This window comes from Hippocampus guttulatus, chromosome 15, assembly GCF_054856545.1.
Source record: "Hippocampus guttulatus isolate MCC_2025c chromosome 15, RoL_Hgut_1.0, whole genome shotgun sequence".
NCBI lineage: Eukaryota > Metazoa > Chordata > Actinopteri > Syngnathiformes > Syngnathidae > Hippocampus > Hippocampus guttulatus.
Window position 1 is genome coordinate 8,189,853 of NC_141275.1, and position 19,288 is coordinate 8,209,140.

The 19,288-nt window shown below is 41.8% G+C and overlaps 1 protein-coding gene across 4 annotated transcripts in view; it reads right to left on the reverse strand.

Annotated features, from left to right (window-relative positions):
• Positions 1–7,259: 7,259 nt before the first annotated feature.
• Positions 7,260–19,288, reverse strand: part of LOC147193659 (unconventional myosin-XVIIIa-like) — a 57,974-nt gene continuing 45,945 nt past the window's right edge. For 2 of the 4 annotated variants that reach the window (XM_086130996.1, XM_086130999.1), the window contains 9 exons: positions 19,004–19,120; positions 18,736–18,819; positions 17,505–17,642; positions 17,033–17,218; positions 16,813–16,952; positions 16,269–16,313; positions 12,885–13,007; positions 10,530–11,928; positions 8,910–8,985 (listed from right to left, as the gene is read on the reverse strand). In XM_086130996.1, the coding sequence (XP_085987122.1) occupies positions 10,545–11,928; positions 12,885–13,007; positions 16,269–16,313; positions 16,813–16,952; positions 17,033–17,218; positions 17,505–17,642; positions 18,736–18,819; positions 19,004–19,120 (2,217 nt within the window). In that variant the 3' untranslated portion in view covers positions 8,910–8,985; positions 10,530–10,544. Of the gene's footprint in view, positions 8,986–10,529; positions 11,929–12,884; positions 13,008–16,268; positions 16,314–16,812; positions 16,953–17,032; positions 17,219–17,504; positions 17,643–18,735; positions 18,820–19,003; positions 19,121–19,288 lie in introns of all 4 variants that reach the window. The other 2 variants (XM_086130998.1, XM_086130997.1) reach the window with 2 other exon arrangements.

The following is a 19,288-nucleotide window of genomic DNA, read 5'->3' on the forward strand; positions in this document are numbered from 1 at the left end:
ATGACAAATGCGGCAATGACTTGCTGGTGATATCTACTGTGTAAATCCGTGTGTCATACTTCAATTTTCAGGTTCACTGGGTTCCCTCTGTCAAGACAAATCTGATTTATCTGGTTCCACTTTCCTCAGGCTCTGAGGGGGCAACTCGCATTCGCTTCACATCGACGAAAGGCGAGGTCAACATAATAGCAGAATAATGTTGATGCCTTGATTAATACTTTTGATGTCTTGCAAATGCAAAGAGGAAATGATGAAATGCATTTTGTTGCCAGGATGTCAAAAGGGTTCAATTCTGTGTTTGCCTTAAAACCACCAAAGCACTTCACAGACGGATCCTGTTTCATCAGTGGGCAGATATTCTCTTTTCCCTCTGACACGTCTCGGGAACGTGACTTTAATGTCATCCAGATTCTGTCTATTGTGTTTTATAAGGTCCCAACGTTTGTCACACACTTGAATACAAAATCTAGTAATCAGCTGGCTGCATGGCTCACTCTTGCCTAATTACTTTTAAATGTCTTTCAGTCCATACTGCATATATCCGCCTAAGAATCGTAAGTCATTTCCCTGTTTTATGATGAATCGATTCCACCGTGTGGTCTTCTTTAGTTAGGCTCATTCGGCACTCTGAAATTCAAGTGGAAATCGTTTTGAGCACCACCTATGCGTGAATAGCTGCTGGAGTTCAATGATGGGCTGCTTCAGTGTGCCGTTCGTTGCCCAAAGAGATGCAGCAGGCATACATGAATAATCGGGAAGTGCTGGGAACACGAGATTATCCTTCAGCAGTGCCATCGGCTCAGGGCCACGTTGGAGGTGAGGCGGAAGCATACGTGACTTGAGCAAGGGAGAAAAAGAAGCAAAAAATAAAACAAAATTATTCCCATCATTGAATCAGCTTTAGGGTTGGTTTTATTTTTATTTATTTTTTGCTTGCTGACCATCATTTTGCAGTTTGGAGTGGAACGCCAGTGCTTTGTTTATTTCAAATAAGTAAAGGTTTTCCTAGGTTCCAATTCAGATGCCAACCTGCAATGCCTTTTGTATTGGTGAATAGTTGTTTTCTCTGCCATCGCCTGAAAAGGTTTAGGAGAATTGCAATGCACCGCACCAGTACACTTTACTGTAAATGAACTGTTTATTTTGGGCTAAAATAAAGAAATAAATCCAATCACGCTGTCCCAGAGTTGCAGATTCCCCAAGGGTGGAACTGAATGACCTGCCAAATCTAATTTCTCAGTGTGTCTACTTACCAGAGGAGCCCTCATGGAGAGGGAAATGTATTGTGTCAGCGTCTGGTGGCTCGCTCGGTTATGGAGGTTCAGTGGCCCATTGTTTCGTGGAGTCATTTGCACAGTATTGTCGTGGAGAAATAGCAGAAAACATCAAATTACATGACGGGATACTTAGAAATTAGATATTTGACTGCAGGATTGAACCAACTGCTTCCACAGTTTGTAGCCAATAAAAGCTAATGAGGTGTGCTGATGGAACTCTCGAACTCTGTGCCATAAAGTGGACACAAAAACTTGACTCTGTATTGAAATCTTACGCACATGATTCAGAGTTTCCGGTGAGAAGGATTCTCATGAGCGATATGTCTCACCGCAAAACGTCAGACTTGGAAGACACCAAAAATTGGGGGATTTATATATATATATATATATATAGATACAGGTATATATATATATTTTTTTTTAACGTGGGAGTTAGGAAAGGTTAAAATGACTAGCACATAAATGCTGCACGCATGATCTCACAATATTGATTTTGTTGCTAGGCGAGCCGCTACATGAAAAGGAAAGGGATGTAATAAGACATATCTCTCCCAAATGTATTATGTCATCCTTTCATGGTACCGTGCAAATATTGTGAAAGCTTGTCGCTAATGTGTAATGCTGTGTGAGAATAGTCACGATATTGAGGGTAGCGATTGGTGACTATCAATTCCAGGCCTTTTTTTTTTTTCAAGGTATCGGGTACTCATGAAGCCCGCCAATACATACGCGCCACTGATACTTAAGGCGAAAAAAAAAAATGTGCACACACATTGTTGAATCATCATCGTGTTGCAGCTATTAAGAGGTCTTGCGTATGCGTCTTCAAACGGTACATTTGGATGTTCGCAATAAAGCTCACCACGATTGGGATTCATCCGGTCGATGCCTTTGCTTCCGGCTGACCTGACCACATTGGAGTGGGAAAAAATAGAATTGTGTGAATCACATACTGTAAACACAGCCTTGAAGACATGCGTGTCACACATTTTCCTTGTCCTTCTTCCTGAGGTCAGCTAAATGAAGGAATACCCTTTTTCTCTCTTGGGGCTTAGCAACATATTGTTTTATTGAGCAAGGAATTATCTACATCGCTGTCATGACTATCTCAAAACACTCATAAAATAATCCTTATTCCGTTCCAAATTTTATTCCACAGAAAGGCGGTACACCAAAAATTCATTTGATCTTAGATTATATTGGTCATTTACTGAACGACGATAAAGGGCGTACTCGAGAGCATTAGTTATAAGTGACTGAAAGAAATTCGGATTTACACAGCCTTGTTCCGAGACTCCGATTCTGCCGTGCTGTACCATGGATCATATTTATGCTTGCACAGCAGATGAGGACTCGGGGGACGAAGAAGAGTCTGAGGTCACTTGACCAAACACAACCTGTAAAGGCCTGTGGGAAGAAGCCAGCAGCCCTACATCATGTCAGAGGCCATTCATCAGCCGGGATGCTCAATTTTGTGGCAGCCACTTTGAGCGTTTTCAGCCAGTCCCTTGAGGGATAAGGCGGAGACAGAGCTTCCCTCAGATCCACATTACTTCTCATAAGATGGTCACTTGGGTCGTCTCATGTCCAAGCTCACACACACACACACACACACACACACAAAACATAGTTGTGGCTTTGGCACTCAGATGCATTTCAACAGATTTGAAATGCTGCTGTGCAGATCTGTGTAATGACGTCTGATGGCTACAAGTTCAAATTAGAACTTTGGAGAGACAAAAAAAAAATGTAGTCATCTTACCTGTTACGAATTTGGTTACCTCTCCCAACACCACCTTTTGCTATCCAGCCCAATGAATAAACTACCGGTAATTATACATATTATACATATTTCATTTCAACAAGCATGAATCCAAAAGTCATTTGCCAAGACAGTGTCGATGATCCAAAAAAAATCTATTTTACATACTTACCTACAAAGCTACAGAGCCACTATTTACATAAAAAGTATTCAATGACCAATTTTGGCTCTCAGCCCTAAATTGAGAATTGAGAAATCCTGTTGTCATGTATTATACGGGTGTTTGGAGTGACTCCAAACATGCCATCTGCTCTGTGAGACATGCCTGTAAATTCAGCAGTAAAACGAAATGTTAACGCCTGCTATCTTTGCATTTATGGCAGTGGTACTTGCTAGCTTTGAAATTTTGGTGGCCACCAGGCTGCCGAGCATTTGGCTCCACCTCAGGAACATACACCTTAATATCTGCGGTTTTAGACCGTGCTAAAATATTCTTTTGTCACTTACTTTAAAAATCCCCGGCTTTTTATCAACAACATCCATCGAATGAACTGAGGTGTTCAAGTTTTAACCTCAAAAAGCTGTTTGTGAAAGTCACCTGATAGTATCTCTGGGACATGCGGAATTAAGCACAACTGGATGTTTGGCAACAGCCTTCCGCAACAGCAGGACTCCCGGATTGGAATTGGGATCTGGAGATTCAAGGATCATTAGAAATACAGCTCGACTGCAGCTGCGGCGTGCGGGGAAATAATGGCCGTCGGTGAACACAAAGAGTCGGATGAAACTAGGATTTTAGCACCTGGCATCTAACAAGGACATAGCCATCTAATAACAGTAATCAGGTTTGGTTAAAACCCATACGAGCTTGTTTTTATTATAATTAAGTCTGGCTTGCTGCACTGTATCAAGTTAAATTACTTGCCTCCATACACAAGCACAATGGATTTGAGAGGGCGTGTGGGGGGGTATCTGCTATTTATTTATTTATTTTTCATGGCCCCTCTATTTTCAAGGAGCCAAAAGTATTTGGTATAAATTAACGCCCAAGTGGCAAATTGCCAAAGTATAGTCCACTGTTTTTGTAACTTGTTGATAAATGAAGCACATAAAAATGTGATGTTGGTATCAAGGTACAGTATTGAGTTTGCATTCGGTGGCTGTTTGTGTTGAGTCTTGCTGGAACATGTCTGGACTCGAAGCATAATTGTATCATTTTCATTTCATTCTAGTGTTAATTAATTATTGTCTTTTTTTGAATCTGTCCATAGGTTGTGTTGAAGGAAGAAAGTTGATTTTAACATCAACTCAACAGTTAATATGACTTTGAATTCACAGACTAAACCAATCGGTATACCAAAATTGCAGGCAATGTGGATTTATTGCATCAAGTTCATGAAACTTTTGCAAATGACGGACGTCGTATTGAAGAAATACATTTTTTTTCATGTTCATATTGAAGATGTGTCCAGACTTTTAAGACCACTCTGTGTCATATCAATTTATATAAACTCATTGTGATAATTTTGTCGGATTTTCTATTGTCATTGGTAGGAAGCAAAACATCCATTTGTCTTTGGCACAAGAAAAAGCCCAACGTTTGTTCCCAAACACGATTTCTAAAGCAAAGGGTGAAACACAGTTAATGAAGTCACATTTCAGGCACCACTTTTTTAGTTTTGTGTGTGTGTGACTGATCTTTTTAATACTTTACCACCGAGCGGAGCTTAGAGGAAAAGCCATTTACCCTCCCTGCAATTCCCCCAAATGTGGACCACTCTGTTAGATCTTAAGTCTTCGCTTTTAACAAACAGAAACATGAAGCAGTGACAAAAGTGGTAACTATCTTTTTCGCAGGGGGCACACTGCAGCAGCCGCCAACATGAAGAATAACACGCAGTGTTTTGCAACCTTGGCTCATTGTGACGCTCAAGCAATGATTTCAACACAGACATTTTTCCCTGAGCCGCGCATTTCAACTATTTGTTTTCAAGATTCACATTGTGCTTCAGCCTGAGTAGGTGCAGAAAGTACAAATATAAAATATATCAAAGATTTGCCGCGACTGAAGGTGTGATTTACTTTTACGGTAGCTTCGACACAGAGGGAGGAAAATGACTGTATTGTTCCCCCCAGGCTCTGCGAAAGGCCTCAGCAAAATGTAAACAATGTTTGAGGCTAGCTTTTTGAGCCTCGTTACAAGGGTTTGCTACTGTGCAGTGTTCATTAGAGTGGAAATGATATGTGCAAACAAAGAGAGGCACCGAAGCAGCGCGCTCGGCAGCGTTCAGAATTGCAAATGACTGCAGCCTCCTCACCTGTTCCCCGTAGACCGCATCCCAGGGCCTCCAATCATCGCCTTATTGGCGACAGGTATCCATCAAAACATTGACCCCCCTCTCATATTAAAGGGGAATAGCCGCTTAAAACACATTCTCCCCTTTCACAATACCCCCACTAATCCTTCCCCGCCTCCACCCAAGGTCAATATGGAGATGCTTGGCAAATAAAGCTGTTTTGCAACAACTGGCATGCTGTTCTATTTGAAAATCGGACTCGTATTGGCCGCTCTCCAGCTTCTTTGTAATTCTAAAAGGTGCATATTTGTCCAGAGTGGTGCAGGGTCTTATTGGAGGAGACAAGTAATTTCCATTCATGTCAGCCAAGGACACAGATGCATGTAAATTGCACGTGACATGGAAAGCATGTGCGGGAACCGAAAAGCGAAATGACATATTATGTAAAATAATGCCCTGTGGCACAAGTGATCATGCACTGGAGTGGCCAAAACTCTTGCGTGAAACGCAGTGGAGATAAAAAAAAAAAAGTATACACTTAACTGTAGAAGAAGTGTTCTTTTTCGTTTTTGCGACAAACAAAACCTTTGGAATGATGGATGGAAAGTTCAACCGTGATTTCATTGAACGTGCATTTTTTTTCACATGTTTCGGAGAATCCAAGTGTGTTTTTACAGTCACAGGTTGTTGCCAGAAATTACTGCACTTCCTTCAATGTTGCTATGGGACTCTTTGCACACTTTCTGACCTTTTTTTTTTCCTCGTATTTTCATTTTGGAGGGCCTTCGAGTTCTTGCTGATGTCACTATGGTGCCATATTTCCTCTACTGTGTTCTATGGTATATTTAATGCCTTGGAATTTTTTTTGTACCTATCTCCTGACTGACACCTTTGAACAATGAGATCCCTTTGACGCTCTGGGAGCTCTCTGTGGACAATGGCTTGGGTTGAAAAATGTGACTGGGAAAAAAAAGGGTAGGAAAATCCTGCAGGAATATTTGAAGATTATTTGGAGTAAATCAGAGGCACTTGACAAAGTGTTTGATGACTCCCGTTTAACATGAGTTTGAATGTGATTGCTTAATTCTGAACACAGGCACATTCCCAGTTATGTTGTATATCTCATTTGTTCAGTTTCACTTCTGTAAAAACTTTCAAGTCCCCCCCCCCTTCAAAAAAGAAGGAATTTGAGCAGGGGTGTGTAGACTTATATATATGATACCACGAGAGAAAGGGTTTGTTCCTCAGCTTTGCCAGGCTAATGACTTCCTGCTCCAGCGGTTTGCGAAAGTGTTAGGGAGCAAAATAAGTCAAATCAGAAGCCAAATTTAATCTGCCACTAAATGGAAAGCCTTTAAGCAGCCACCCAGAGGGTGCACACAAGCGAGGTGAAATTGCATCAAAAGCTCTCGGGCAGAGTGAAGGACAGGTTGTGTGTCGGAATAGGGATTATAGATTGGTTGGATAAATAAGAGATTCCCCCCCCCCCCCCCCCCCCAGCAAAACATACTGAGCATGACTATCCAACAAGGTGGTGATTCAAGAAACCATCAATCTATTTCAGCCTACCCACTGTAAACCGCATCAGGATGGAGATTGATGGGGAGGAGGAACTCTTCATTTGCCTCCAGCTCATTTTTGCACGGTGGAGCTGTGCCGTATACATATTAAAATGTTCGGTGATAACATGAGCAACAACAGTCAGCATTCCCCGCAGCTCAACTTCATTCATTTCCATGTTTTGTTTGTTTCCGCTCGTCTCCTGAGAAAGCCGACGGGTACGCCGAGAAGATACTCAGCGGTCGGAGCTAAATTTAATTAAACGCATCCTGGACTTGTTTGGTTAAAACTTATTTCTGACCTGCTGTTCTTTCATGAAGGGGTGAATCGAAATGGCATGACGCCGAAATGTCCTCGCCGTCATTGATTTTGCAATAGTTCCTTTTATTTCCTAGAAAAAAGCTCATTTGAAAAACGATGATACATTCCGAAAACGAAAGCAGACCAGACTGCTCAAGCAGTATATGTAACAACAGCCATAAATGCTTTCGCTTAAACTTATTTGGGAGCGCCGACATCAAAGTTGGCTGGTTTTACATAAATATTCATGTGCAGCGCAAAGATGGAAAAAAAAAAAAAAAGAAAAAACAAGACATGAAATGCAGATTAGGTTTTTCTGGGAAGCTATGCTAATAGCATCTCACATTACATCTTTGTTCTTTTTTTGTACACATGAGCACAGACTGCAGTTCACATGCACTGCTATATACGCACTTCCTTGGACATCATTTCAGTTCATAAATTCACAAACCTCATAAGGCTCAAAATAGAAATATCCATTGTCTCAACAAACTCATGCATCTGTAGTTCTACTAAATGTATGATGAAATCTGACTTTTGAAGTATTGAACTATGTATTGTATAAATAATATTTAATTCTGGCATCACAATATATTATGTAGTTCACTCGAGTTTTACCCTTGCAAAATGAGTAAAAAAACAAACAATAAATCAACATCAGCAATTATATAGAAGCAAGATCAGAATGACAAAAACCACATTCTTTCATTTTTGAGGGCTCCATAGCGGCCGCAATAAATAAACCAATATACCTCCCAAATGCGAGGTTGGTCAGACGCTATACTTAAAGTAGTCAATGAGTTCAAGCCTTGTCGTTACAATGAATTCCTTTCATGTACATTTAAATCTTTCACGTGGCTTCTAAACAAGTAGCAATTTACTATTTGAATGGGATTGGCTCCCACTTGACCGTGAGTCTAAATTAGACAAGCCCTATAAAGAAAACAGAGTGCTATTATGAGCAACCGGATCTTCATGAAATCCATTTTATTTGAAATTAATCTTGATGAGTTTGTCTCCACTTATATTTACACTATGGAACAATCTACCGCCGAATAAAGAGAAAAAGAATTTAAGTGCAACAACAGCTTGGTTAGCTTTTCAAGTAGAAAAGATTCTCTTTTGTTTTATTTGTGCAAGTACTGCTGATTATTTGGTGACAGTTATTTATGTGGTTTTCCAAATACTCTGACGTGAGATATAAATTGTAATTTATGGTGATTAATTTAAAGAGGACCACATTCCTCCCATTGAGCTTCGCCCCCGCTAATAGGAAAAGAGATAAGAGGAGTCTTAGAAGTTGGTCAGACTTTCTTGGAGAAGTCCATCCAGAGCAGGCTTATCTAAATCCTCTTGGCAGGGCTGAATAGACAGGAAGCGCAGAGGAATGCTTAAATTTGCCTGAAGAGCAGCCCTTTAAAATACAGAAGTGGCAAGAACCCCCCCACGAAAATAGCTCCGCTTCACTTAACTTTCTCAAGCATCACATCAAAGGTGAGCAGACATTAGCCTCGGAAGCAAACTCACATTCACGAGGAAGAACAAATATGACAGAATCCCCTAAATTAAACTATCCCCCAAATTGTTTTTCTCTGTAGGATTTGCTTCCCTCCTGTGTGTTTGGTTAAACATTAGAGCTCAAGGTGACCCGAGTTTGAGTTACGACGTGCTCTGGCTCAGCGTGCACTCGCCGTAGCACGGCCTCGGCAGCTGCCCGTCTGCGTTGAAGTCCACCTCGTCCTCGACGTCCGATTTGCCGTGGGTCACGTGTCGCCTGGACACAGGAGGGCTGTAAAAGTCAACACATACACATTCAAATAAGAGTTATGACGGTGTGTTATGGCTTGCTTGCGTGAAAACATGCGGTAAACGGGAAGTCGGTTTCTTTTTGCTAACTCTAAAATGCAGGATTATTACCCATTCTTAAATGTCCTTCGCTAGAAAAGGAAAAAGCACCATAGTTTATGTTTCCAAGTAAAGTCATAGAATGGCAAGTATTTAATATCGAAGGACAGCGCAATTCAATGCAGCACGGCAATACTTGACAGGCAAAGAAGGCCAATGACTCGCGACAGCAATAGCCTCCGTTTAGCAATGTTCAAGTGTTTGAATGGAAGGGGGGGGGGGGGGGGGGCTTAGAAATGCTATATTTGCAGGCTGTGAGGCCTTGCTTTCATCTTCACAAAAATGACAGCACAGAAACACCTTGGGGGATAAAAAAAAAAAAACGGCAGAATATGCGTCGGTAGATATTTAACGGAAATAAAGGTTTTTATTATTTTGAATATATTACAAAGTCCCTCCAATTTTTTTTTTCTTTTTACAAAAATCTAATCAATATAACGCTTTACATTAACATAATATATTATTGTAAACTTGTATTAGAGTAATAAATCCATTATATTATGGTGGTTGAATTTTGAATGTAATTTGAACAATTATCTGACCTTATTTATTATTTTTATTGTTAACATATGACACAAATGCAACCATAATGCAATTACTGCAAAAATGTTACTCCTCTACATGTTTAAATGTGCCTATAAAAACATCATTACTGTAATAAGACGTAACCCCATTGATGTTAATGTTAGTCGTCTGTGAGAAAGGTGCTATTACCTTACAGTGCATGCATGCATTGTCCGTTTTGACCATTACAATAATGAAATGTAGTTCCAGTATTTTGTCTTTTTATTTAAATCAAACAAAGGAAGACACGGTTCATAAGGTACCCTGAGCTTTGCTGACTCCTTTCAAAAGTGCAAGAAGAAATATTAAGATGGAATACTCGAAATTTGATGAAAAAAAGGACAAGATGCCAAGGTGTTGATTGCTTTTCTGGTTAAGCTGTTGCTGCAAAACAAATAAGTTATTGGCCAACCTGTGTGGGTGGTGTGACTTGAGAAGTGCAATCTCTAAGGCTATTTTTTCATGTAATTTGGTTCTGTTGTCACACCAGAGCAGAAAATCTTACATAAACACCATTGGAGAAAGGAGGTGTTCTTTATCACAGTGGTACCAGACCAAAGCAGATCCTTGTCTTCGTTTTCACATCCAAACCACACTGAACTTTTGTTTTTAAACCGACCTTTTGTTTTTTGGAGCACCCCAGGGTTGGAATAATAGCCCTCGCACTTCAACAACAGAGTTCATTTTAACAGAACAAAGCCTGTGCAGTCACAAATCAAGTTAGTGCTTTAGAAGGAAATGATCCAATGAGATCACACATAAAATGCGGATCTGTGTGAGGACACAAACCAAACGACAGCGAAGAGCAAGTTAGTCTGTTAAACGTGTGATCCAGGATGAGTTTCTTGCCACACCAAGCATCACCTTCATTTGTTGCGATCAGTCACTGTCTGGTCTGTAGAGGTACTTCATCATCAAGTTATCCATCTTCTTCTGTTTCCTTTTGCTATCCTTCTTCCTGGATGTTCCACCACTCGCGTTTTCCTTTTCGTCATCAGACGGCTGCTTCGGGCTCTTTTTAACACTGTTCGAGCTGCGGTATGAGACTGCCGAGTCCGACGAGGAGGATTCAGATGATTCTAACTCTGAGGACGAAGAGGAATCTTCTGACTGGCTTTCCTTCTTCTTGGCTCTCTTCTTGGACTTTTTGGCTTTCTTTCGCCTTGAGCTCTTCCTGCTGTGCCGATCGTCTGAAGAGGAGTCATCCGACTGAGTGATTTTGCTTTTTTTGTCTTTGCGACCGTGGGAGTTGCTACTGAGGATGCTCGATGGTCGACTGCTGTAGTCCAGGGCCGAACTGGATGCAGAGCGAAGCAAGCTTGATTTACTGTACCCGAGGCCTTCATAATCTTCCGTCTTCCTTCCCTCCTTGCTGGCCAGTCCTTTCTTCTCCTCTGCTTCCTCATCACTGGACTCGTCAAGCTTGCTACGCTTGAACTTGATGGGTTTGAAACTGAGAACCTCATTGATGGCGGCCTCCAAGTCGGGGTCCAAATAGTTTCGGTGCGTGACAGGCTTGATCTCAGAAGTATCTGGCAGATTTCCGTCTGAAGAGCGAGCTCGGGCCGGGGTGGAGAAACTACGGGTGGTTGAGCGAGAACTGGATGGGGAAGTGCCTCCTTCAGTAAAAGCAAGACTTTGGCCATCGTCATCTATATGCACACCAAACTCACTGAGGCCGCAACTACGGGCAAGGGACAGGCGAGAATTGCTGCGCTTGTCGTCTTTCCAGGAGCTGCTACGATGTAGCGATAGCGGGCTAGAGCGGCTCACACTACTGATGGTGGACTTAGTGTCGTCCTCATCCAGTATCGCCCTCCTGGTGGATATCCTGCTGGGTGCCACAGAGGAGATAGTGGAATCCTTATCGAATTCAGGGCTGTTTCGCGAGGTCCAGCGTGACTCCAAACCCTTCCTGGCCCTGCTGGTGGCCTCCGAATAGGCCATGGAAATGACGGAGGCTTTGTCATCAAAGTCATCCTGTGCTTGGTTTTTCTTCCAGTCCTCCTGGAGATCGCCAGACTTGGATTTGGCTTTGCGAAGTGAGGTGTGGTCAGGGGTGTCGGGCTGTTCCTTTAGAGTGCTAAAGAGGGAGCTCTCATCGCCTGTCCCTCCGATGGAGTCTTTGAGGTTTGAACGCTTGCGATAGCTCAGGGAGCTCATTACAGATATTGACCTGTTCTGCTCGATGTCTTTGCCATCTTGGCTTCCATCGCTCGTCTTAACCTCATTCACATCTTTGGCATCCGCATTTGCAGCATATCTACAGAGTGGCAAAATACACGAATAACCCGATAAAAGATGCATTTCTGTCGAGGCAAAGACATTAATACAATGAGCAGCATATTGTTCCCGGAGTTGGTGTCATGATGCTAATCCATAATGTCGGATGCAACTGATGATTTGTCATGTTCTTTTTGTCCTTTGGAGGTTGATGGCGAGGGAGCGCCCTCTCTCCCTCCAGCTATTGCTGTTTGTGTACACAACGGTATTGTGGACAGTGCGGGAGTCAACAAGTGAGAAGATCTATGGAAGCAGAGGCATCATTTAGCAGACGCGCCAACTGGCCACAGGCTAACTTCAATAAATTTGACAGCAGCCACTTCGCCATTCCGCCTGCTGTCATTAGACAGATTACTGGAAAGGAAAGCAATGACACCTAATCGCATAAATCACCCTCTCCCTTTTTTGCCTCTGGTAATGTTGGGCCTTTAAAGACTCTAGTTAGTTATTTTTGCAAGGAATGTTTTTTTTTGTCTTAAATGGTTTGTCTGGATGTCAACAAATTATCCAACAAGGAGGACTGCAAAGAACCTATTCATGGCATGAAAGGCTTTCACATTTTAGGCTTACACATAATAAAACACTAACTAGTAAGACAGATACAGGTTGAAGGATGATGTTAAATATCGGGCCAAGGAAGAACTCTAGAATGTTTACATCATGTAACAGCCCGTCTCACAAAACGATGGACAAGCAAATACATTTTTACTTCAACAGTTTGGAAGTTTGTGTGTGTGAACAAAGTTCAAGTTGGTCATTACAGCATTCGTAAAACAAAGACTCACGCAGAGTACTACACAGTATATAGAGCATGACAGAGGTTCTTCAGTAACCAAACGTACCGCTCGATATAGGCCCTTATCACTGCTCGATCACAGGGATCCGTGCGGTTATCTGTGATGAGGTAAGAGGATCAGAGAAGGAAGAAGCACTAACCTGGCGCTCCTTAGACTTCCCTCGTCCGACTGGGGCTTGGAGGAGGCTTTGTTCTTGGAGAGCCAAGACTTAACCTCATCCACACGGTCCTCTACCTCAGAATCTGTGTCTGTCTCTTGCCCACTGTGGGTACAAAGACGCATGTTATTGTGAAGCATCGGATGATAAAATAAAAACCAAAAAAAGGCATCTATTCTAACAAGTCATATTCCCTATCAGCACTTGATGTACAAATGACTCCATTGGAGAAATCAGTCAACTAGATTTCTCCCGCAATCTGTTTCGCGTCAAAATGTGAAAAATCTCGATGGGTCGGAATCATTTCCACAAGTAAAAAGATAAAATGACTTGTTGAATGAATATTTATGCAGTGGAAATGCCATAAATGACATAATGGTGTGAAATGAATGGCCACTTTGTATTAGGAGGTTCGGGTGATGCATTGCAGTGCCGACAGAAGAAGCATAAATCTCATGCCATTGCTCAACATACTGCAGTTAAAACACATGTATTATCCAGTCAGAAGCAAATCAAGCCCTTGGTGGGATAATTAACTTGTTTGGCTGCTGGCTGCTCTCGCATCTGTGTGGCGTGTCACCAAATCTGGTGCTTGTAATGGAGCAGAGCCATGAGCACCAAAAGCCCCTACACTTGACATAATCAATACAGAGACTTGTTGATCCAAGTTGCGGGGGGAACGGGGAGGGGGGGGGGGGGGGTAGAGTCCACCTGCTCAGACACCTTCCTCATAAACTCCTTTAAATACAATGCTGAGTTTTCAGAGTGTGACCCACACTGTGTGCAACTCAAGTAGTTGAACTTTTCTAGCAGGAACGCCTGAGGACTGAAAAACATTTTTCAAAAGTGAAACTTCCTGCAGTCATTAGAAGTGATGGAGGCAGTGTGTAATAAAAAATAAAAATAAAAAAATAAGTTGATCTCTGCTCCCGTTGCAAAACGTAAAAAGTATTGCACTATATTTATTGGACAGCGAGAAAACTATTTAGATTACTTGGTTACTTGAAATGCTGTACGGCCTGCAAAGCGGGCACCACGCTATAAATCAAAATGAACAGCCAGACGCAAGACCAACAAATAAATCAATAAATATCTCTTCCTAAATCTATACCGAACAGGAAGTTGAAATCGACCATCCCAATAACTATGTTTCCACCTCGTGTATCATAATACGTATTACTTGCGTTAAAGAATAAAAAATAATAATAAATACTGGACATAAATTGAAACTAGGGTGCTTATGTGAAGCAGTTCCACATTTCATTCCCATTTTCACAATGAAGCAACAAAATAATAAAAATGCCAAGATGATCCATTTTGGTATTTTTGCTGATTATGACGAGAAAAGATTTTTCATGACGGTGCAAGATGATAGCCATGCTGGGAAGCTTTATCGGGTGTCCTTATATCCATCGAGGAAAAAAATCAGACACCAGTGTCACCGTGCCCCCATCGCAAATTCAGCCCTTTTCCCTTTCAGAACAAAGTGTTCCGTCTCTATTTTGAGGGAAGGTCTGTGCTAAAAAGCCATTTTTCTCACACCAGAACTGTAAGGAAGCTTAATTTCGCATTAAAATCCATTTGTGTCGACGGCTCCCTTTCTTTACTCTCTCCGTCTATGCAAGATGCCAAGTGAGACAAGTGAAGGCCAACCAAAGAAAGAAGACAACGAATCATGCAATTGCATTTGAAAATGCAATGTGCTGCATCCAAAGAAACTTCCTCTCTCACCTCCCACAATAAAACACAAACCAATGTGAAATAAAAGGTGGCTTGCAATTGAGTGTTGTGCAAATGGTGTCAGAACCAATTTGTCCTTGGCCCTACACTCCTTGCTAACCGCTCCTGAGGCCTCCAGATACAAACAAGCCCCAAGAATTTGGAAGTGAACGTTAATGGCTTCTGACAATCAGCCTCGGCTGGTTGTAAATCTTTGTCACAAATACTCAAACTCAGACTCAAATCACATATGGCTGTATGTCTCGGTGTTATCGCTTCGGTATCATACTTTGTTAATTACGAGACATGTCGACAGGCGCATTGCGTTGAATAGTGTGTCTTACATTTCGTACTGTTTATTCGCCTTGCCGGCACCGTGACTACCATATTGATGCTTCATTTCGATTGACATTAACAGCCCGTGTTATTGTGATAGCTGTCAGTGGTCTATAAATGCAACAAGAGCTCTCGACCCTGTGGTGCATTTATACTCTAGTGTACCATAGTATACTGAAAATCCGTCCATTTTCAGATCCACTTATCTCACAAAGGTCACGGGTGTGCCGGAGCCTATCCCAGCTGTCATCGGGCAGTAGGAGGGTTATACTCTGAACTGGTTGCCAGCCAATCGCAGGGCACATATAGACGAACGACGATCCCCGCTCACACTCACACCTAGGGACAATTTGGAGTGTTCAATCAGCACGACATGCATGTTTTAGGAATGTGGGAGGAAACCGGAGTACCCGGAGAAAACCCACACGAGCACGGGGAGAACATGTAAACTCCAAAGAGGAAGGCCGAAGCCGGAATTGAACCCTATGCTTCTGCACAGTGAGGCGTACCGTACCGCCACTGAAAATAAAAAATGGTAAATTGCATTTCGATAATCCACATCTCAACCACATTGTAAATGTGAAGGCTTTGCAACTGAGCAATTTATATTTGCCTGACGTAAAAAGGAATATGATCTGACAAATGCAATGGCAAAGTGTTGGTTCCACCGTATATAATCAGAGGAACTGGGTCTATGTTCGTCTTACAAAACATTTAATTTTAATGATGAGAAATTTTCAAGCAGGAAAGGATCATGGATCTGATCAATAAACAAACAGCATGCATGTGGAAAAAACAAACAAAAAACCAGCTGGTTTGGAAGGGAAAGCTTTTCAGAGAGAGAGAAATTCCAGGTGTTAACAATGCAGTATTACATGCTGCAGTTTTCAGTGGAGGGTCTTAATTTTATTTTTTTCTCCACAGCTTGTGGAATAAATAATGATGCCAATATATGTTTGAGTTGTTGTTCCCCTAAATGCTTTGTAAACATCTACACACTATAATAAATATGTAATTATATTTAATTTTTAAGAGGTGCAAAAAAGTGCAGATAGATGACGCCGTATTTATGTATTATAATAATATAATATAATAATAATAATACATTTTATTTATAAGCGCCTTTCAAGACACCCAAGGACACTTTACAATAACAAAAAACACAAAACAATACGGGTTGAGCAGCGATGTTCATGTTGGTATTTTTCAGCCCAAGACGAAAAAAAAATACTGCATTGTTTTCTCCCCCCACAGAAAAGGTGTAAAAACAAGCACTATGACAAACACAAAGAATGATTTTTCCACTCTCACGTTTTGTTCTTTCTTTTCTGATACTTTGTCACCATGTCTTGCAAACTGTAGGGAGAGTGTGGATGACACCAAAACAGGACCAAGAAAACAGAGAAAAGAATAGGTGAGAGATCTGCTCATGGCATTACAGTGTTAATATTATTCTACATTCACACAGGATTATTATCCACTGTAAAATCTGTTACTGGCCTTCTGAAAGAGTTCACACGTTTTTACGACTAAAGATTTTTTTTCATCTTTCTGTTTTATGAAACTCTATATTAGTTCATCACTCACACCTGTATGAAAGATCGGCAGCATACAACGGCATTAAACCAGGTCAGCCAGATAAGAGTGACGCATGACCCAGAATTACAAACTAGGTTTATTCACTGTTGGAGACAAAGAAAAGCAAGTTGTGATTGACAGACCGCAAAAAATAAATAAATAAATAAATAGATCTTCCTGCGCTCATCAGAAATCGTTTCATTGAACGTAATGTTAGTCTACGGTGCTCTGAATCCACTCTGAACATCCCACGGCAACACATTTAGTATTTTTGTACCTGTTGATTAAGTCATCATTGTCATCACTCTCCATTTCGTCCTCGATGGCGGCCTGCAGGTCCCCTATCCTCTTAAAGGCCAGTTTGAGATCCACTTGTAAGCTCTGATTTGCTGCCTCTAAGCTCTCAATGTCCATTTCCTGGTGAATGGATCGTAAAGAAGTCATTTCCTCTTAGGTTCGCAGTACAATCATATTATTCCATAGCGGTCGGCACCTACCGACTCGTGTTTCTTTCGGCTCGCCTCAGCCTCCTTCTTGGACACGTCAGCCATTTCTTCTTTCATGTCTCTTATTTGTCTCTGCATGCGTTTGTTCTGCTCCTTCTCCCTGTTCTCTGCAGCAATGTGTTGGTTTCGTTCCTCTGACATCTTCTCAAGATTCTCCTTTAGTCGACCCACCAGGATCTAAGGGGGAAGTGGGAGGTTTGGTTGGGTCGGCCTGTCGGTTAAGCAGCGTCGCAGTTAAGCAAACCGGCGATAAAAGCCGAGCCGTGACGATCAAAACTGAACGTTATATTATCCTTGATACGGCTCATGCGTTGGATCGCGTTGGATTTTGCGGATGCGCCTAATGTCACGAGTGCTCTTGATGCCTCCCTCTTGATACATACAAAATGAAAATGTCGGGTCGGATTTGTATATTCTCTGAAGGATGTTCTTTTACATTGAAGAGACACTAGGATTGTCTGACCTCCAAACGTTTGATCTGCGTCCTCTCATACTCCAATTTGGTTTCCAGCTCACGGATCTTGGCCTCTTGACGGCTCACAAGAGACTTTTCCACCATGGATTGTTCCTGAAACTCCAGCTGACTCTGCAGCGAGTGAAGCTGTGCGAATGACACAAAGACACACACTTTTATAACTGCAACCGCCACCCGCCACGTGCACACACACAGTCAAATACACAAAACACTCTCAATGCTAATTCTTGATCTTGGCTTTGCTGTTTCAAATGAGGGCTGGAGAATTATCAAATATTGTGTATGTACATTGAATTTATGTTACCCTCGAATTAAATGTGTGCGTCATGAGTTGGAGATAAACCCAATCTACTACAAATGGTGCTAGAAGAACTTGGAGTTGAGTCGAACACAAAAGTCACGATAATGAAGTCAATGCCGAGAGTCTAAATGCAAAATGTAAAGCTTCAGCAGAATACTGAACAGTCGAACACAAAGGACAAAATCTCGAGCTTTTGCACAATAGTCGAGCTACTTTCTTCCTCAGCCTTAACGTTTAACAGTGAGGACACAAATGACGCACTGAAGCCACGGTATGCAGGACGATGAGATGACATCATATCTCAAATTTAGTTTCAAGTTTGAAAACTGATCGGAGGCACAATTATGATTCTACTAAAAGTCTTTAACATTCATGCACGTCAACGCTGAGCCTGGATATTTCCATGACAGACAGCACAGTCATCGAATCAGCCAGCCCAGAATAGAAAGGCCCACATTCAATCATGTGGTTGCTTCATATCTGCAAAATCAAACCATTCAAACATAAACTGTAGCCACATTCAGCCCCGAAATGGACAACAGTGCTTTTTGTAAGACCATTTCACAACGAAAGGTGGGAAAACACAAGAAATATGATCCGGACCGACCATCCTAATAGCAGGAGCTATGCTGTGGTCACACTGCAGAGTTCGGCAGTGGAGTATTAACTGGGTGGTGAGGACACAGCAAGTCAGCTGCTCGATGTATTCAAATCTCTAAATTAGCAGCAGCATCAAGCCGCTCAAATTCTGAATCGTGGCATTTGATAAGAATAATTTAATTGTATTCATGTGTAGAGGTCATCCACTCCTGCTGCAAATTTGGCTTTCATTTCCAACACTGTGTGCTTGATTAAAGCTACTCTTGTACCTCACTTAAAATAATCTAATAAGAAGGCAGTCAGGTGTATGCACCGTACCTTTTCTTGAATCTCCTGCTTCTCCTTTGTGGCCTCCTCCAGCTGTGCCTGCAGGTCACTGATCTGCCCTAAATCTCTGGCAGACTGACAAACACACACAGATACAATAGAAATGATGTGATCGTTTATGATGCTGATTTATATAATACAAATATGATACGAAAAAAATCGTGTCGTATAAGTTGATTTCAAAAGCACAAGCATGAAGAGATCTGGATTGAAAGTGCCATTGATGATTTTTAAGCGGGCTGACGTATGGCTTGGTTACCTGGGCGACCGCAGCCTTGTGTTTCTTCATCAGTTCATTCATGTCCTCCTGGTCTTCCTCTGTGCGCGACTGCATGTCGTTCTTCTCTCTCTGAAGGCGGCTCACCTGCTCCTCCAACTGATCCGCCATAAAAGGACGGACGGGAGAGGAAATGGGATGTATTGGTGGGCTACACGAAATGGTCATTAGTGAATCTGGAAGTACTTCTGGCAGGACGATGAGACCAATTGAAGATAATCAATGAGCTCATTTAGGTTGGCAAACGTGCAGGCAGAGCAGATTGCT